Here is a 15090-nt window from a genome sequence, read left to right on the forward strand (position 1 = left end):
GGGTTCTCCACAGGCTGTAGTGTGTATATCTGCTCTGATGTGGTCCTCCATGGGCTGCAGGGCAACAACCTGCTTCACCATGGTCTTTTCCACAGGCTTCATGGAGTCTCTGCTCTGACACTTGGAGTACCTCCTCCTACTCCTTCTTCCCTGACCTTGGTGTGTGCGTGGCCATTTCCCTCACATTTTTCTCACTCCTGTCACAGATGCTGCACAGCATTTTTACCCCTTTTAAAATACATTATCAAGAGGCATAACCAGTGTTGTTGATAGGCTCAGCAGCCCCTGGTTTCTTCTCATAGAGGCCATCCCTGCAGACCTCCTCCCACTACCAAAGCCTTGCCATGTTAAATCCAATACAACAGGACAAAATCTAATACACCTGTCATTTATAACACTACTTTCAGGTAGTGTTTTCATTGGTCAGTGGTTTTGTCATGTGAAACTTGTGACAAAATATGTTTCTACAGTATATCCTTTGAAAAAGAAGGAAATCTGCCAGTTCAGGAAAAGAAAAATGTGGCCTTGATGTGTTACTTACTATGGAGAAGTGGGAATCTCTTTAATGTATGACTGTTTAATTTTGCTTTTGAATATTAAATTGAATTCTTGCCATTCTACTTAAGCTTCATTAAAAAATATGACTCACAAAGGAAGCATGGCAGATTGAGTGAAATATTTGAAAATAAACAAGATTTAACAGAGAAAGTAAGATCTTACAATCAAAATATTCAACCAAGAGTCAGATGGGTTTTTATCTGTTTTTCCCAGGTAGACTATTGTAATCAGGTTGTCATCTTTTTTATGCTAAGTATTTGAGAGGTACCAAGCATTTACTTTCATTCTTAACTGGTATTTAAAGTGTAATTGATTGACACCTCTTCAAATCATAAAGATATATTTCTCACCTATGTGAATGCCATCTAATATCTACTCTTATGATAAAGGCCCATTTGTGTTTATGGAACACAGAATAGTTTGATTTTGTATCTGGAGTAAATTGGCATATCTGAAATATTTGGGAAGTGTAATTTTGCATTTGTATACCTTACCGTGAGCTCTGTGTTTAGGTTTGTAATTCTAGGTTTGGAGTCAAAACAAATCGGTAAACATGAAAAAATAATCATGTACTGAGAGCACTGATTGTACTCTCAGACTTGCTCTAACTTGGCATATTTGTCCTGTGAAAGTGTTACGGACCGTTTTAAAATGATTCGGTATTTCCTGGATCTTCAAGGAGACTTGAGAGATCAAATTATTGTGATTTCAAAAAACAGATAATTAGGACAGTTTTTCAACTATTCTTCATTGTTTTCCAAAGTGTTCTGAAAATGTTCCTCAACAAAATTCCTGTTTCCATCATAATCAAACATTAATCACCTTATTTAGTCATGTTCCTACTCGAAATTCAGACTTTCAGTGTGAATTGGCTTTTATATAATTATCGGGGTGTCTCAAATCACTGTTTTTCATTTGAATCTCTGCTTTCTCATATGGTTTGGGGTTTTTTTTTTACTATTTCCTAAGGTGGGCATGACATGTAAATTCAGGACTTCCTATTCTTTTTAATTAGTGACTCATCATTGGACACAAACAAAACTGTTCTGCTTTCTACCTATTCATTACATTTACTATTGAACAAGACTAAATTTTATCAGTTAGAGCAAGAATGTATGTTTGGAGAGGCTGACAGAAAATTAAGTAGTTAAGAAAAAATATTTTCTTTTTATATATATTGTAATACTATTTTACGCACCACACGATCTACCTATTGTGACCCATCAACTGAGAAATAATGGCATATTAAACTAGATATCTATTACTGTCCCATCAAATACCCATGTGTTAGCTGTGTGTCATAGAAATGTACTTCATAGTGAGAAGAAATATGTATGATCTCTTAATATTTGCAATACTTCTTGAGCAAAAAATAAGTACTCAAAAATTCTAAAGTTATCGAACAGTTAGCATAGGTATCAATGCTTAGCATCTGTTTTGCTGTACTAATGAATTGGAACATGCAGGGATACAAGTAGGACTGCTTCTTTTACTTTGGAGTTAAATATATATTTTAAAGTTACTAGGTATTCTTTAAATTCAACAGACGCATATATTTAATAACCCTAAATTTTTGTTTTTCCTTTCTGATATAAGCTTTTCTGCTAATTTAGTTTTAAGTAGTTAATGCAACACTGAAAAGTACCAGACTTCCCTGTATAGGACTTGAACAACCAAGAAGTGTTTATTGAGAAAATCCCCAGACACTGAGGATATCCAGGTATCAGGTACTACCGGCATCTTGGTGTCTGTTTTTTATTATTTCTAATTATTTATTCCTGTTACTAAAGATGTCCAAAGTTATTTCCTACCTCTTTCTGTTAGAGTTAAAGACACCATGGTCCTTTGAAAAGAATTATTTTAATCTTAAGGGACTATCTTTAAGATATCTTAAAGGACTAAGTGATATTTTAATTGTATCTTGTTCATAACTCTCAGGAATGAACCTGAAGGCTTATTTATCAAAATACTTTAAAAGTTTACTAAAAGAGAAGTGGAGCTTCTTATGTTGAAGATATTTATCATTATTGTGCATTGTAGTGATGATTATCTTAGGAGTTTTGTTATTTTAAATCCCAAAACACATTTTATAGAACAGATATTTCCATTAATTTTAGACTTTCATTAAGTCAGTGAAATCTGTCCAAGTCTTCAACTGTTTCCAGTTTGCATGGGTTTTATGTGGCATTACTAGAAATCTATCTATCTCATCTTATCGAATACTGTGAAAGTATCAAGGGCACTGTGGTTTCAAACATGCAGCGGTCCAGGTTCAGGGCTGCAGGGAGTGTCTGAGACTGTCGGTTCTGTCGGATGGCACCAGTGATAACACCTGTGTGCGCTGTGATCAGCTGGATGACCTGCTTAGCCTGGTGGTGGAACTCAAAGAACAGGTCGAGAGATTAAGAAGTGTTAGGGAATGTGAAAGGGAACTTGATTGGTGGAGTAACACCCTAGCACCCCTAAAGCAACAGGAGCAAATGGAGGCTCCAAACGAGGTAGGTAATCCCTCAACCTCTTGCTACCAGGCAGAAGGAGGGGACCTAAGAGATGGGGGAGGCTAGAAACAGGTCTCTGCTCGGGGAGGCAGGAAAATCCTCTCCCGACCTCCCTCACCCTCCATGGTGTCCCTTCACAATAGATTTGGGACCCTGGAACTTTTGAGTGAGGAAGAGAAGGAGGAAGGAAATGAAACAAACAAGGAGGAAGACCAAGGTCCACCAAGGCCGAGTCATTCTAGACCAGGTATTAAAACCAGTTCTAAAAAGAACCCCAGAAGAGTCATTGTAGTGGGTGACTCCATTCTGAGGGGTACCAAAGGCCCCATATGCAGACCGGACCTGCTTCATAAGGAAGTCTGCTGCCTCCCTGGGGCCCGCGTCAAGGACCTCAAGGCAAAACTCCCCACTCTAGTGAGACCCAAGGACCACTACCCTCTCCTGGTTTTTCAAGTAGGTAGTGATGACATTACTAGGAGTAGTCCTAAAGCAATTAAGAGAGATTTCAGGTCCTTGGGGAAAGTGATTAAGGGGTCGGGGGCACAAATTGTGTTCTCCTCCATCCCTTCAGTTGGGTGGATGGATGAAAAAGAACACAGGACAACTCAACAGATGAACTTGTGGCTCCAAGACTGGTGTTACCATCAGGGCTTTGGATTTTTCAATCATGGGTTGGTATACAGGGCACCAGACGTTTTGGCATTAGATGGAATGCACCTGTCCCAGAGGGGGAAGAGGATCTTGGGGCAGGAGTTAACTGGGCTCATTGACAGAGCTTTAAACTAGATTTGAAGGGGGAAAGGGGGAAAATATCAGCCCATCTGAAGTGCATGTATACCAATGCACACAGCATGGGTAACAAACAGGAGGAGCTTGAAACCATGATGAAACAGGAAAATTATGATGTTGTGGCTATTACAGAAACATGGTGGGTTGTCTCCCATGACTGGAGTGCGCCTGTTGAGGGCTACAAGCTCTTTAGAAGGGACAGACAAGGAAGGAGAGGCGGTGGGGTGGCGCTGTATCTTAGGGACTGTTATGATTGCTTTGAGTACAACTGTAGCGAAGACAGGGTAGAGTGTCTTTGTGTTAGAATCAGGGGGAAGGCCAACAGAGCAGATGTTGTAGTAGGAGTCTACTATAGGCCACCCAGCCAGGACAGAGAGGTGGATGAAATATTCCATAGGTATTTAGGAGAAATTTCAGGATCGCTTGCCCTTGTTCTTGTGGGAGACTTTAACTTCCCAGACATCTGCTGGAAATACAACACAGGAGAGCGAGACCAGTCCCGGAGATTCCTGGAATGTGTGGGAGACAACTTCCTGACGCAACTGGTGGGAGAACCAACCAGAGAAGATGCCCTGCTGGACCTCCTCTTTGTGAACAGAGAAGGAGTGGTGGATGATGTGGAGGTTGGAGGACGACTAGGGCACAGTGATCATGAAATAATAGAGTTGTCTATTCTTAGAGAGGCCAGGAGAGGGGGCAGCAGAACTGACATCCTGGACTTCCAAAGGGCTGACTTTGTCTTGTTTAGGCACCTGCTTGAAAGGATACCTTGGGAGACGATCCTGAAAGGTATAGGGGTCCAGGAATGCTGGGCACTCTTTAAGAAGGAAGTGTTAATGGCTCAGGAACAGGCAGTCCCCAGGTGCTGTAAGAGAACCCAGCGACAGAGAAGACCCCCTGGCTGAACAGGGAGCTTTGGTTGCAACTCAGGGAGAAAAGGAAAGTTTATGGCCTTTGTAAGAAGGGGATAGCCACTCACAGTGATTACAAAGAGGCTGTGAGGCTATGCAGGGCAGAAATCAGGAGGTCTAAAGCCCAGCTGGAAATTACCCTGGCTTCGGCAATCAAGGATAACAAGAAATGTTTCTATAAGTATGTCAACAGCAAAAGAAAGACCAGGGAGAGTATTCATCCCCTGCTGGATGTGGGAGGAAACATGGTAACAAGTGATGAGGAGAAGGCTGAGGTCCTTAATGCCTTCTTTGCCTCAGTCTTTAATAACAAGACTAGTTGTACTGAGGGAATCCAGCCTCCTCAGCCAGAAGACAGAGACTGGGAGAACGACCCCCCCACAATCCAGGAGAGAGTCAGTGACCTACTGCATCACGTAGACACACACAAGTCTATGGGACCTGATGGGATACACCCGAGGGTGCTGAAGGAGCTGGTCGGGGTGCTTGCCAAGCCGCTTTCCATCATTTACCAGCAGTCCTGGCTGACCAGGGAGGTCCCAACAGATTGGAAACTGGCCAATGTGACGCCCATATATAAGAAGGATTGGAAGGATGATCTGGGAAATTACAGGCCTGTCAGCTCGAGTACGATCCAGAGTACCATCACACAACACATGCGAGCCAACCAGATGATCAGGCCCAGTCAGCATGGGTTTATGAAAGGCAGGTCCTGCTTGACAAACCTGATCTCCTTCTACGACAGGGTGACCTGCTTATTGGATGAGGGAAAGGCTGTGGATGTAGTTTACCTCGACTTCAGTCAGGCCTTTGACACCGTTTCCCACAGCATTCTCCTGGCAAAACTGACAGCTCGAGACTTGGATGGGCACATGCTTTGCTGGGTAAAAAACTGGCTGGATGGCCGGGCCCAAAGAGTTGTGGTGAATGGAGTTAAATCCGGTTGGCGGCCGGTCACGAGTGGTGTCCCCCAGGGCTCGGTTTTGGGGCCACTCCTGTTTAACATCTTTATTGATGATCTGGACGAGGGAATCGAGTGCACCCTCAGTAAGTTTGCAGATGACACCAAGTTGGGTGGGAGTGTTGATCAGCTCGAGGGTAGGGAGGCTCTGCAGAGAGACCTGGACAGGCTGGAGCGATGGGCTAAGGCCAACTGTAGGAGTTTCAATAAGGTCAAATGCCGGGGCTGCACTTGGGCCACAACAACCCCCAGCAGCGCTACAGGCTTGGGGAGGAGTGGCTGGAGAGCTGCCAGTCAGAGAGGGACCTGGGGGTGTTGATTGACAGCCGGCTGAACATGAGCCAGCAGTGTGCCCAGGTGGCCAAGGAGGGCAATGGTATCCTGGCCTGTATCAGAAATAGCGTGGCCAGCAGGGACAGGGAAGTGATCTTCCCCCTGTACTCAGCACTGGTGAGGCCGCACCTCGATGACTGTGTTCAGTTTTGGGCTGCTCACTACAAAAAGGACATTGAATTACTCGAGCGTGTCCAAAGAAGGGCAATGAAGCTGGTGAAGGGTCTGGAGCACGTGTGGTACGAGGAGCGGCTGAGGGAACTGGGGTTGTTTAGTCTGGAGAAGAGGAGGCTGAGGGGGGAACTCATTACCCTCTACAACTACCTGAAAGGAGGTTGCAGAGGGATGGGGATGAGTCTCTTGAACCAAGTAATAAGTGATAGAACAAGAGATAATGGCCTCAGGTTGCGCCAGGGAAGGTTCAGACTGGATATTAAGAAGTATTTCTTTACAAATGGGTTCTTAGGCATTGGAATGGGCTGCCCGGGGAGGTGGTGGAGTCCCCATCCCTGGAGGTGTTTAAGAGTAGGGTCAACATAGTGCTGAGGGATATGGTGTAGTTGGGAACTGCCAATGCTAGGTTAACGGTTGGACTAGATGATCTTCAAGGTCCTTTCCAACCTAGACGATTCTGTGATTCAAGAAAATTATCGGTGTGTCCTCAGCCTTACTTGTAACAATTTTCAGATTTTCTTGTACTGCATCCGAGTTTCTCTTAACGTTTTCTTTGAGTTTCTCACCTTCTGATGTTTGTTTCCTAGAGCTACCTTTTTCTTAAGTAGTAAAACTATGCAGATGGATGTAACAGATATTGCCTCTTGTGAATCAAAATGTGACAGATTGTGTCTGTAAAAATGAAAAACTAAAATTAACTAATTTGAATCAGCACACAGGAAGTTTATCATTGTTACCAACACATTTGGCATTAAAAAGTTGTGTCTAGTAGTCTTCAATAGCAGATGCAAGATGGTCGAATCATTCAGTTTCTTAGTGTGAAATATTGTGTGTTGTTAATACTTCAAGAACTAAACCATGGAGCATTAATCAAGAAGAATGGACTTCTAAAAAATCTCTTGTTGATGAAATTAAAAGATTGCTTTACATATTAGTCTCTATAATGTACAACATAATGTCATTTATGCTTTCATAGATGACAGCTAACTGAATCTCTCAATACTGGTCTGGAAGTGTGGGAAAATAACGGAAGATTGGCAAGGAGGATTGTAAACACGCTCAAGTGACTTGCAGCTGCGGTGTCGAAAAACACATATATCATACTAATTGTTGTTTGGCCTTGTGTGTTGGACAAGTAGAACATCTGTGTTTAGATAACTTAGGCCTGTGATAGACTTAGAGGCACCCTATCGAACATGCTTGAGATTCCTGCCTTGCTGTGGGAAAGATCAAAGCACAATGGTAAATTACACCTGCGCGAATCCCTGAAATACAGGCAAAAACAGCAGGCTCAGTGATCCTCTAGCATGGACCAAGCTCCACGGTGTCTGTGTCCCCACTTGTGTGCCTCTGTTTGGGTGCTGCTTCAGGGATCCCCCAGTTGGCAAGGTAATGGAAAATAAATTTACTCTGCGTTTCAGCAGTGGTTTTGTGGTTGTTCCTATGTTCTCAGGTTGTGAGCCTGTGCCGGCTCACACAGGAATTATAGTTTATTCCTTTTGAAAATTGAAAAATATTGAAGATAGTGTGTTGTTGAACAGTACAATTTTATATAGCAAACTATTTTTTCTTAATTCATATGAAAACTAAATGAGAAAATAGATTTTCAATGAGTTAACTTGGAGTCTGTGTTATATAGCGACTGAATGTTGTCTATATGTAAAATTATCTACTAGTATTTGATGCTAAGAATTTTGTATTTCAGAGATTCAGCCAAGGTGGTTGTGCATTCGGCTGATGCATTTGCACCTGTGGCCTACCTTCATTTTTTAAAATTACACCTGGAGAATAAGGCAAGTAGATTGTAAATGTCATCTTCCTTTAAAGCTATATGCATGCTTTCTATTTTTATGTTGCTTTGTTAGAGTTTGGAGTGAACCTACATATTCTCATGTGGGTGTACTTTCAAATAACAATGAACATATTTAGTTGAATTTCAGAACTTACCATAAGGAGAAACTCAGCACAAATGCTTCCTTGTGTCAAATGAATGAATGGAGGTAGTATATTTGTGTAGCATTTTTCATCTTGAAACCTCAAAGTGCTCAGCTAGCATGGTTGAGTCAAGCACGTGTGTAACCTGTGTAGTACAGCTAGCCACACTGTGGAACACATCTGTGTTAGGAAACTGTATGAACAGTGTTGATTTGTTGGGAGGTGGCATCTCTTTTTGCTGTTTTTGAGGTAAAGAGGATGATTTAAAAACTTGCTGACCCACAAGTGCTCAAGTTTTAAACACTGTTTTTTGGTTTATGTTTTCCATTTGAAAGATACATCTAATGAATGACTTCAAATGATGTAGAGGAGGTTATCCTGGTCAAAGATCTTAAAGGAATCATTAGTAGTTCCCTGGGATTCATTCTCTTAGTTTATGATTCCATAGAAACAGCAGAACAAGAATAGGAACTCTAGACTTTTATGTAAGCAGAGCTATCTTATCTTTCAAAACAAGTTATTTTTCTTAGTATTGGTCATCACTTTTCTATTTTTATTTTCATTATTTTATGGGTAAAATGAATTTTTTTTCCACCTGAACATCTATAAGTGCTAGTATTTTGTTGAAGTGAGTGCCTCATGATTTTCCTACTGCTTTTCCAGCCATCTTTTTCTTCCTAATTCTTTCCTCACTTTGAAGATCACTGAACCTCTTCTAGGTGCAGGGATTGTTATAGAACATTAATATATTGGTATTTTACATTTCATGTCTCTTGAGTGACTACATTTCCTGAATTTCTTTCAATAGATCATGTGTTCTTTTCCCCCCTCTTTTTTAATTTTATTGTTCAAACAGATAAAATACCTGTGCAGTTTTCTTCCATGATGGCCTCATTCTTGCCTTGGAAAGTAAATTGTATTTCATCTTGTCAATTTCTAGTTTGGGATTTCTTTCAAAAATAAAACATTAAATATTTGTGTGGGAGACTGTGAAAAGGATGTCAACTAACTATGTGAAGCAAAACCAAATAGGCTGAGTAAAGGAAAATTTGGAAGCAGGGCATGGTGGGGAAGAGTGATAATATATTAATTTTTCTTTGGGGGCACTGACTTTATTGCTCATGGCAAACTTGATGCTAAAATGCACCATACATCACTACAATATGACAGGCTAGGGAAAATGAAAAACACAAAGCTTTACATAAATCAGGCAAAAAATCATATTAAAATGCATAACATTTTATGTAAGAATCAAGATTTTACTTTTATCTGTTCAGAAGCTCTTTCCCCCTTATGTAGATGTTTTAGATTTGGTTAAAGCCTCACAGTTTCAAGCAGTGTTGTAGTAAATCATATTTCAAATCCATTGTAGACAAAGCTGTCACACTTTCAAAGGGGTAAGGGTTTACAGAGGCTTGCCCTGGATTTTGGTATATAAACCAATGTCTTGTACAGTTAAAAGGAAAATAGTCTATCTTCTACAATGGTTGTCTCATAAGGAATAGCATTATAATCTTTTGACTATAGATTATTTAATGTCACGGTAAAATAAGCTAGGTTTTCAAGAAGTTATGAATATGGACAACCAGTCATTCTTTCAGAGCATAACTTGTTACTAAGTTAGCATGGTTTAACTGCATAAAGATAGAGATGCCTTCAAGATTGATATGTCTGTAGTACTGTACTTTTTCTCACTATTCGGTGCTTACAAGCCCTACAAAAAAATTTAAGTATCAGTTAGTAATTCAGCGCTTAAAAGCCAATCCCACAATAACAAATCACTGCAGGGAAAAAATTCTTTAGAAGAACTAATTTTAGTTTCAGGCTTTCAAGGGATTACTGAAAACTGGGAAAAAAATACTCCATTATGAACAGTGTGTAAAAGTGGCAACTTGTGTAAGCACTTTGTAGAAACCATTAATAGACTGCACAGTGAATGTGTAATTCTAATAAGTATTATGACATCAGTTTTGTTATCATTTCAACTGAGAGATATACATATTTTTAACTTTTATTTTATATTCATTTTATCTTTGTTATGTGCCACAGGTGCTAATTTTACATTCCTTGAATTTACTTTTATAATCATTATGCAATTATAGCTAGCGTACCTTAGTCTCTGCTGTCTTTCCTCCTCTATAATGCATTTTCTTCAGCTAAATCTCTTCATGTTTAACTACAAAGCCTGCGTAGAAATTTGTTTTAGATTGTTTCTGGCAGCAAAATGAGCCCTTGTGCCTGGGGGAAAATAACATTTTACTCACTGTTCTGGTTTAATACATTACTGTGCAACTTCAAGATGTGTTTTTGCATAATAATTGAAGCTTTTTTTTAACACACCCTCTTTTCTTTCATTACTAGTGATACAGAAGAGGCTAAAGAGATAAATAAATATAAGATTTTTATTATTAAAACATTATTAAAAGTTCGATAAACACGGCTTGAGATAACTTTTTGTAGACATTTGCAAAAACATTAAGACTAAATAATAATGCTGATAGAACACTAATGCTTAAAATTCAGGAATGCCTCATTTACTTCATGGTGAAAAACAAGGTCACCACTGTGCTGTATATACACATAGCTAGCTTCATCAATATTTTACTTTACCAATAAGTCTGTCACTTTGTACATTTAAAGTATAGAATGTTTTTTGTTGAGGGGGAGGCAATTTCTGAAGCATACTGCAGAATCTTTAAATCAAATGTATTGTCTTTTGTATTCAATACAAATTTAATTTTGAATATTTTCAGTTAGGAAAAAAACAACTGTGAAAATTTTTTTTCACTTTGATGGCACAATGAACTTGCAAAATATTTTTATTTTCCCCATATTATACTATTCTGTTACTCTGTTAAGTTGTGTTGGCGTCTGAATAAGCAGAAACAGAAATTAAAGCTATTGGAGCTTCTGTTGACGTGAACATACTTCTGATAGTGAATTATATTTCTAGGTAACCTTTAGTTTCCTTTCTGCATCATAAGAATATAGATAACCCTTGTAGTTATGTTTTCAAAACTTTGTAACAAATACTGCAAAATTTCTTTTGTACACTGATTTATTTCAAATGCTAAATTTATAAATAAAGGGTTTTCTTTCCTACTCCATTTGCTTGCAGATTCAGTCCAGTTCTCTGAGAAAAGAGAATTTTTTGTTCTTTTTTCATAATGAAGAGACTTTAATTGAAAGTCTTTCAGAGTAAAGGATTTTCTTTCCTACGTGTCTGTGTATTGTACTTGACGTACTGCAAGGAGATGTATGTGGTCTCTCATCATATTTATTTCAAGGTATCTGTTATCAAGGTATGCTACAAAGAATAAAGAGATTGTCATAGTCTTTCCTTATGTCTTCTGAGCTCTCTGCCCCACTGTATTCTCATTGCTGCTCAGTGGGAGGACGATCAGTTTTGGAACTGTGTTGTGATAGGTTTTTATACCAGTTTCTGTAGTGGAGAATGTAAGCTTTTTAAGAAGGCAATCTGTTGTTTTCATAAAAGACCACTGCATGGAATTTCAGCTATATCAGTCAAAGTCCTAGCTCCAAGGCTTTTTCAACAGGAGAATTTGGATCTTGGAACACTCATGCATTTGCTTAACTTCATTCTGAGCGCACTTGCATCAATGACATGAGTTATGTGAATATAGTTAAGCATATGCATGCATGCAGGCTCTGATCCAAAATTAGGTTGGTATCACAATGTACAGTGGGTGTGGGAGAAACAGTGTAACAAATGGGAAAATATATTGCTTCTGTGAAATAACATGAAAATGTTATGTGATAAAATAGGTTCTGTAAGATTTAATTAAAATGTCATTATAACACGCTTGATTTTTTGTTTTTAAAGTGATGAGAATATTATTCAGGGAAAGTTAGTCTGTTTATGGCAGTCTATAACTTTAAGTTTTAAATTCTTAGATTACTTTCTCGACAGGAATGGAAGACCAACATTTGTATGAGATTTGAATATAGCTGCTAAACAGAGTCTGGCAGCTCTGCTTAGACTGGCATTGAGCCTGTTGTTCTTCTAGTGCCAGGTTCTACACCTAATACTTCTGCTGTAGCGTGCACCTGTGCTGCTGTGGAAAGTGATTGATTACCTATGTTTTTGGAGCATTGTGGGAGTCAGCCTTGAATGAATCATTGTGATGTATCATAGGCATTGAAATAACAGTAGTCTGTAATTATTTTTATGGTCTTTGGTGTATGTAAGAGACATTGTAGAATTTCTAGTATTTCTTAGTAATTTCCAAAACTTTTGCAACTGACCAGCTGTTTATGTATGTGTGTAAACACAGATGTATAATTTTATTTATATCTGTGACGCAGTATTGATATAAGCTTAACAATTTATAAAATATTAACATATTTAGGAAAAAGGTATGTGACTGTGGATGACAGGAAAATTTCATGAGGCATCAATTTGGGATATTTGTAATATTAACAGATTACAAAGCTACAGGGGAGTTCTGTAGGTTACACCAAACCAGTTGTGATACAGTCTGTGAGTCTCACTACATCCCTATGAATTTTTTATGAAGCACATTTTGCAGAAAACATGTTTAGAAACATAGTTGAAGGAACAATTTTCACAGATGGCATAAAAATGGAATAGGTGCTCTTTTCATGTTCACTTGCAGAGTGTATAAATTCAGTCCTCCAGGTTAGGGAATGGAGAGAAGTTACAGGTCTCTAATAGTACCTACAAAAGATCCTGTAGCTCTAGGTAACGATGTAAAGCTTAACAACAGCAAAAAAACAAAGTGGCTGTCATACTGGCAAGCTGGAACTTTTCCCTTTCCACTTAACATATTTTCTGTCTAGTGATGGATTTTTATACCATATTGAAGTTAAAATCCAGGTGATGTAAAAACAAAACCCAAAGCAACACTGTGATAGTATCATTCATATCACCATGTCTGTTCATGCTTACTCAGGGGGTAGGACCAAGAAGTGCAAACTCTGTATATGTTACACTAGTAGTCAGTGAATGCCCATGCTGCAATGCAAATTGATTGTTATAGGATGGATGTTACAGATTAGACAGTGAAAGCAACTACTTTAATAAAACAACAATTTGGAAGAAGGAAATGTTAGCACTTTTAGCATTTCATGCCACTATACAGTGTATATTTCTATAAAGCTACGTCTCATGTATAAAAAATAGAAACTTTAAGAAAAATAGAAAAAATTGAATTGTTTTAGTTCTTGCAGCATAATCCAGTTTAAGATCTATTTCAATTACAGATTTGTGTTCCTGCTTCTTTATTTTCTAAGTCATACCTAAAGGGTTAGGGGCTATCAGGCAGCCCTCTGGGTAACGGCAAAATATATCAACCAACAGCAGTAGTCAAAGGTGTAATTTGATGAGCGGGAAATAGTATAGATACTGTTGGATGCTTGTATATTGTAATGTTTGAATGCATGTCATGGTTGTGCTAAATTGCAGTTTTCATCTCTGCACCATTATGCTACATTTAGTTGACTTCTTTTAACCTCTCATGTGCAATTGATTCACATAAAGTAGATCATTGCCTTGACTTTCATGCCTTTCTTGGAGGAATGAATAAAATGAGGTCCAATCAAAGAACATCAGCCCCTCTTAGAGCATAGCTTTAGCGTTTGCAGTGCTTATAAAACTCCCCTTGAGCCCTTTTAGAGGCAGCAGAGCTGAGTTTCCTCTCATAGGTAATGACCTTTTTGTAATTTAGCCATTCCTGAGAATTTCCAAATACACTGCTTTAGCTTAACTGGATCCTTTTTCTCTCCAGTAAAGTCAAATATTGATGTAAATGGTGAGTTCTCATTGCAGACTTCTGATGCATACTAGTTTTCTGCCTTTTTTCTCACCTTTTTTTTTTTTTGTAATATCCAGACAAAACTTTTGAAATTGCAACGTTTTCTTTTCCAAAGAAAAGAAAAAAAATCATAAAATTACTTTTTTAAAAAAAAATCTATATTCAAATTGGATTAGTAATTTTTACTATATTCCATTTTGTTTGACAGCTTGATGAGATCTAATTGTTAAAAAGCAAAGAATGCAGAGGGTCAAACTTCAGGTGACCTTATGAGTGCTTCACTGTATAACATTAATATTCTATCTCATAGACATTTTGCATCAAGATTCTATAGATAGTACACTAATTTGTGAGCTGAAAGAATATTCAGCAGTTTCTGATCCATATTTAAGGATTGCCAAAGGCTTTGTATTTTGTCAACTTTTAATCTTGCTTTATTTGGCTTTATCATCATTTTTGTGAATTTAATATTTAAGAAGCCTGTAATAAAATGCATAGTTTAGACATTATGTGAAATTTGATACCTTTGAGCAGAAAAGTAACTGATAGAATCTGGAGTTACAGCATGCAGTGATGTTTGGTTAAGGTTAATGGATAAATTCTGACATAATTCATATTGGTTTTAGATGAAGACAGGTAGTATTAGCCAAACTAGTGATCCCAAAGTCAACATGCTGTGCAGATTAGGCTGCCTTGGAAAATCAGATGGAAGAGAGTAGGGATTCTGATTGTTCTAAAATTTAAAAAAAAAAAAGAAAAGTATGTATGCTGTAATAATGTGACTTGTTGAAAATACAATGAGCACAGAATTTTGGAAGACTGGTCAATATGTGCTCTGCCTGTGCATTTTGCTTTAAAAGGCGCACTGCGTAATTCTCTCTTCCTAGGCCTAAGAAAGCACTTGGGAATAAGAGAAGGTACAGTGAATTATTTTCCTTCCTTGTCAAGAAATTACTTCAATGTATAAATTGTGAGAAATGCTCTTTTCTGTATCTCAAAATTATGAGCATCCCAAAGCATGGTGAGTTTGATGGAAGGGATAGTCTTTGTGAGATGAATAGAGATATTTTTATATTTTTTACATGGACTGCACAAAATTTTAAAACTTTCTTGTTAGTCTTTTGCTCTGTTTCAAG

The 15090-nt window shown here is 38.4% G+C and overlaps 1 protein-coding gene across 2 annotated transcripts in view; it reads left to right on the top strand.

The window, feature by feature from the left end:
• DPH6 (diphthamine biosynthesis 6) overlaps positions 1-15090 on the top strand; it is a 223564-nt gene that overhangs the window by 82411 nt on the left and 126063 nt on the right. For both annotated transcript variants that reach the window (XM_074824522.1, XM_074824523.1), the window contains exon 8: positions 7930-8017. In XM_074824522.1, coding sequence (XP_074680623.1) covers positions 7930-8017 — 88 coding nt within the window. The remainder of the gene's footprint in view (positions 1-7929; positions 8018-15090) is intronic.

Source organism: Strix aluco, chromosome 4 (assembly GCF_031877795.1).
Source record: "Strix aluco isolate bStrAlu1 chromosome 4, bStrAlu1.hap1, whole genome shotgun sequence".
Taxonomy (NCBI): Eukaryota; Metazoa; Chordata; class Aves; order Strigiformes; family Strigidae; genus Strix; species Strix aluco.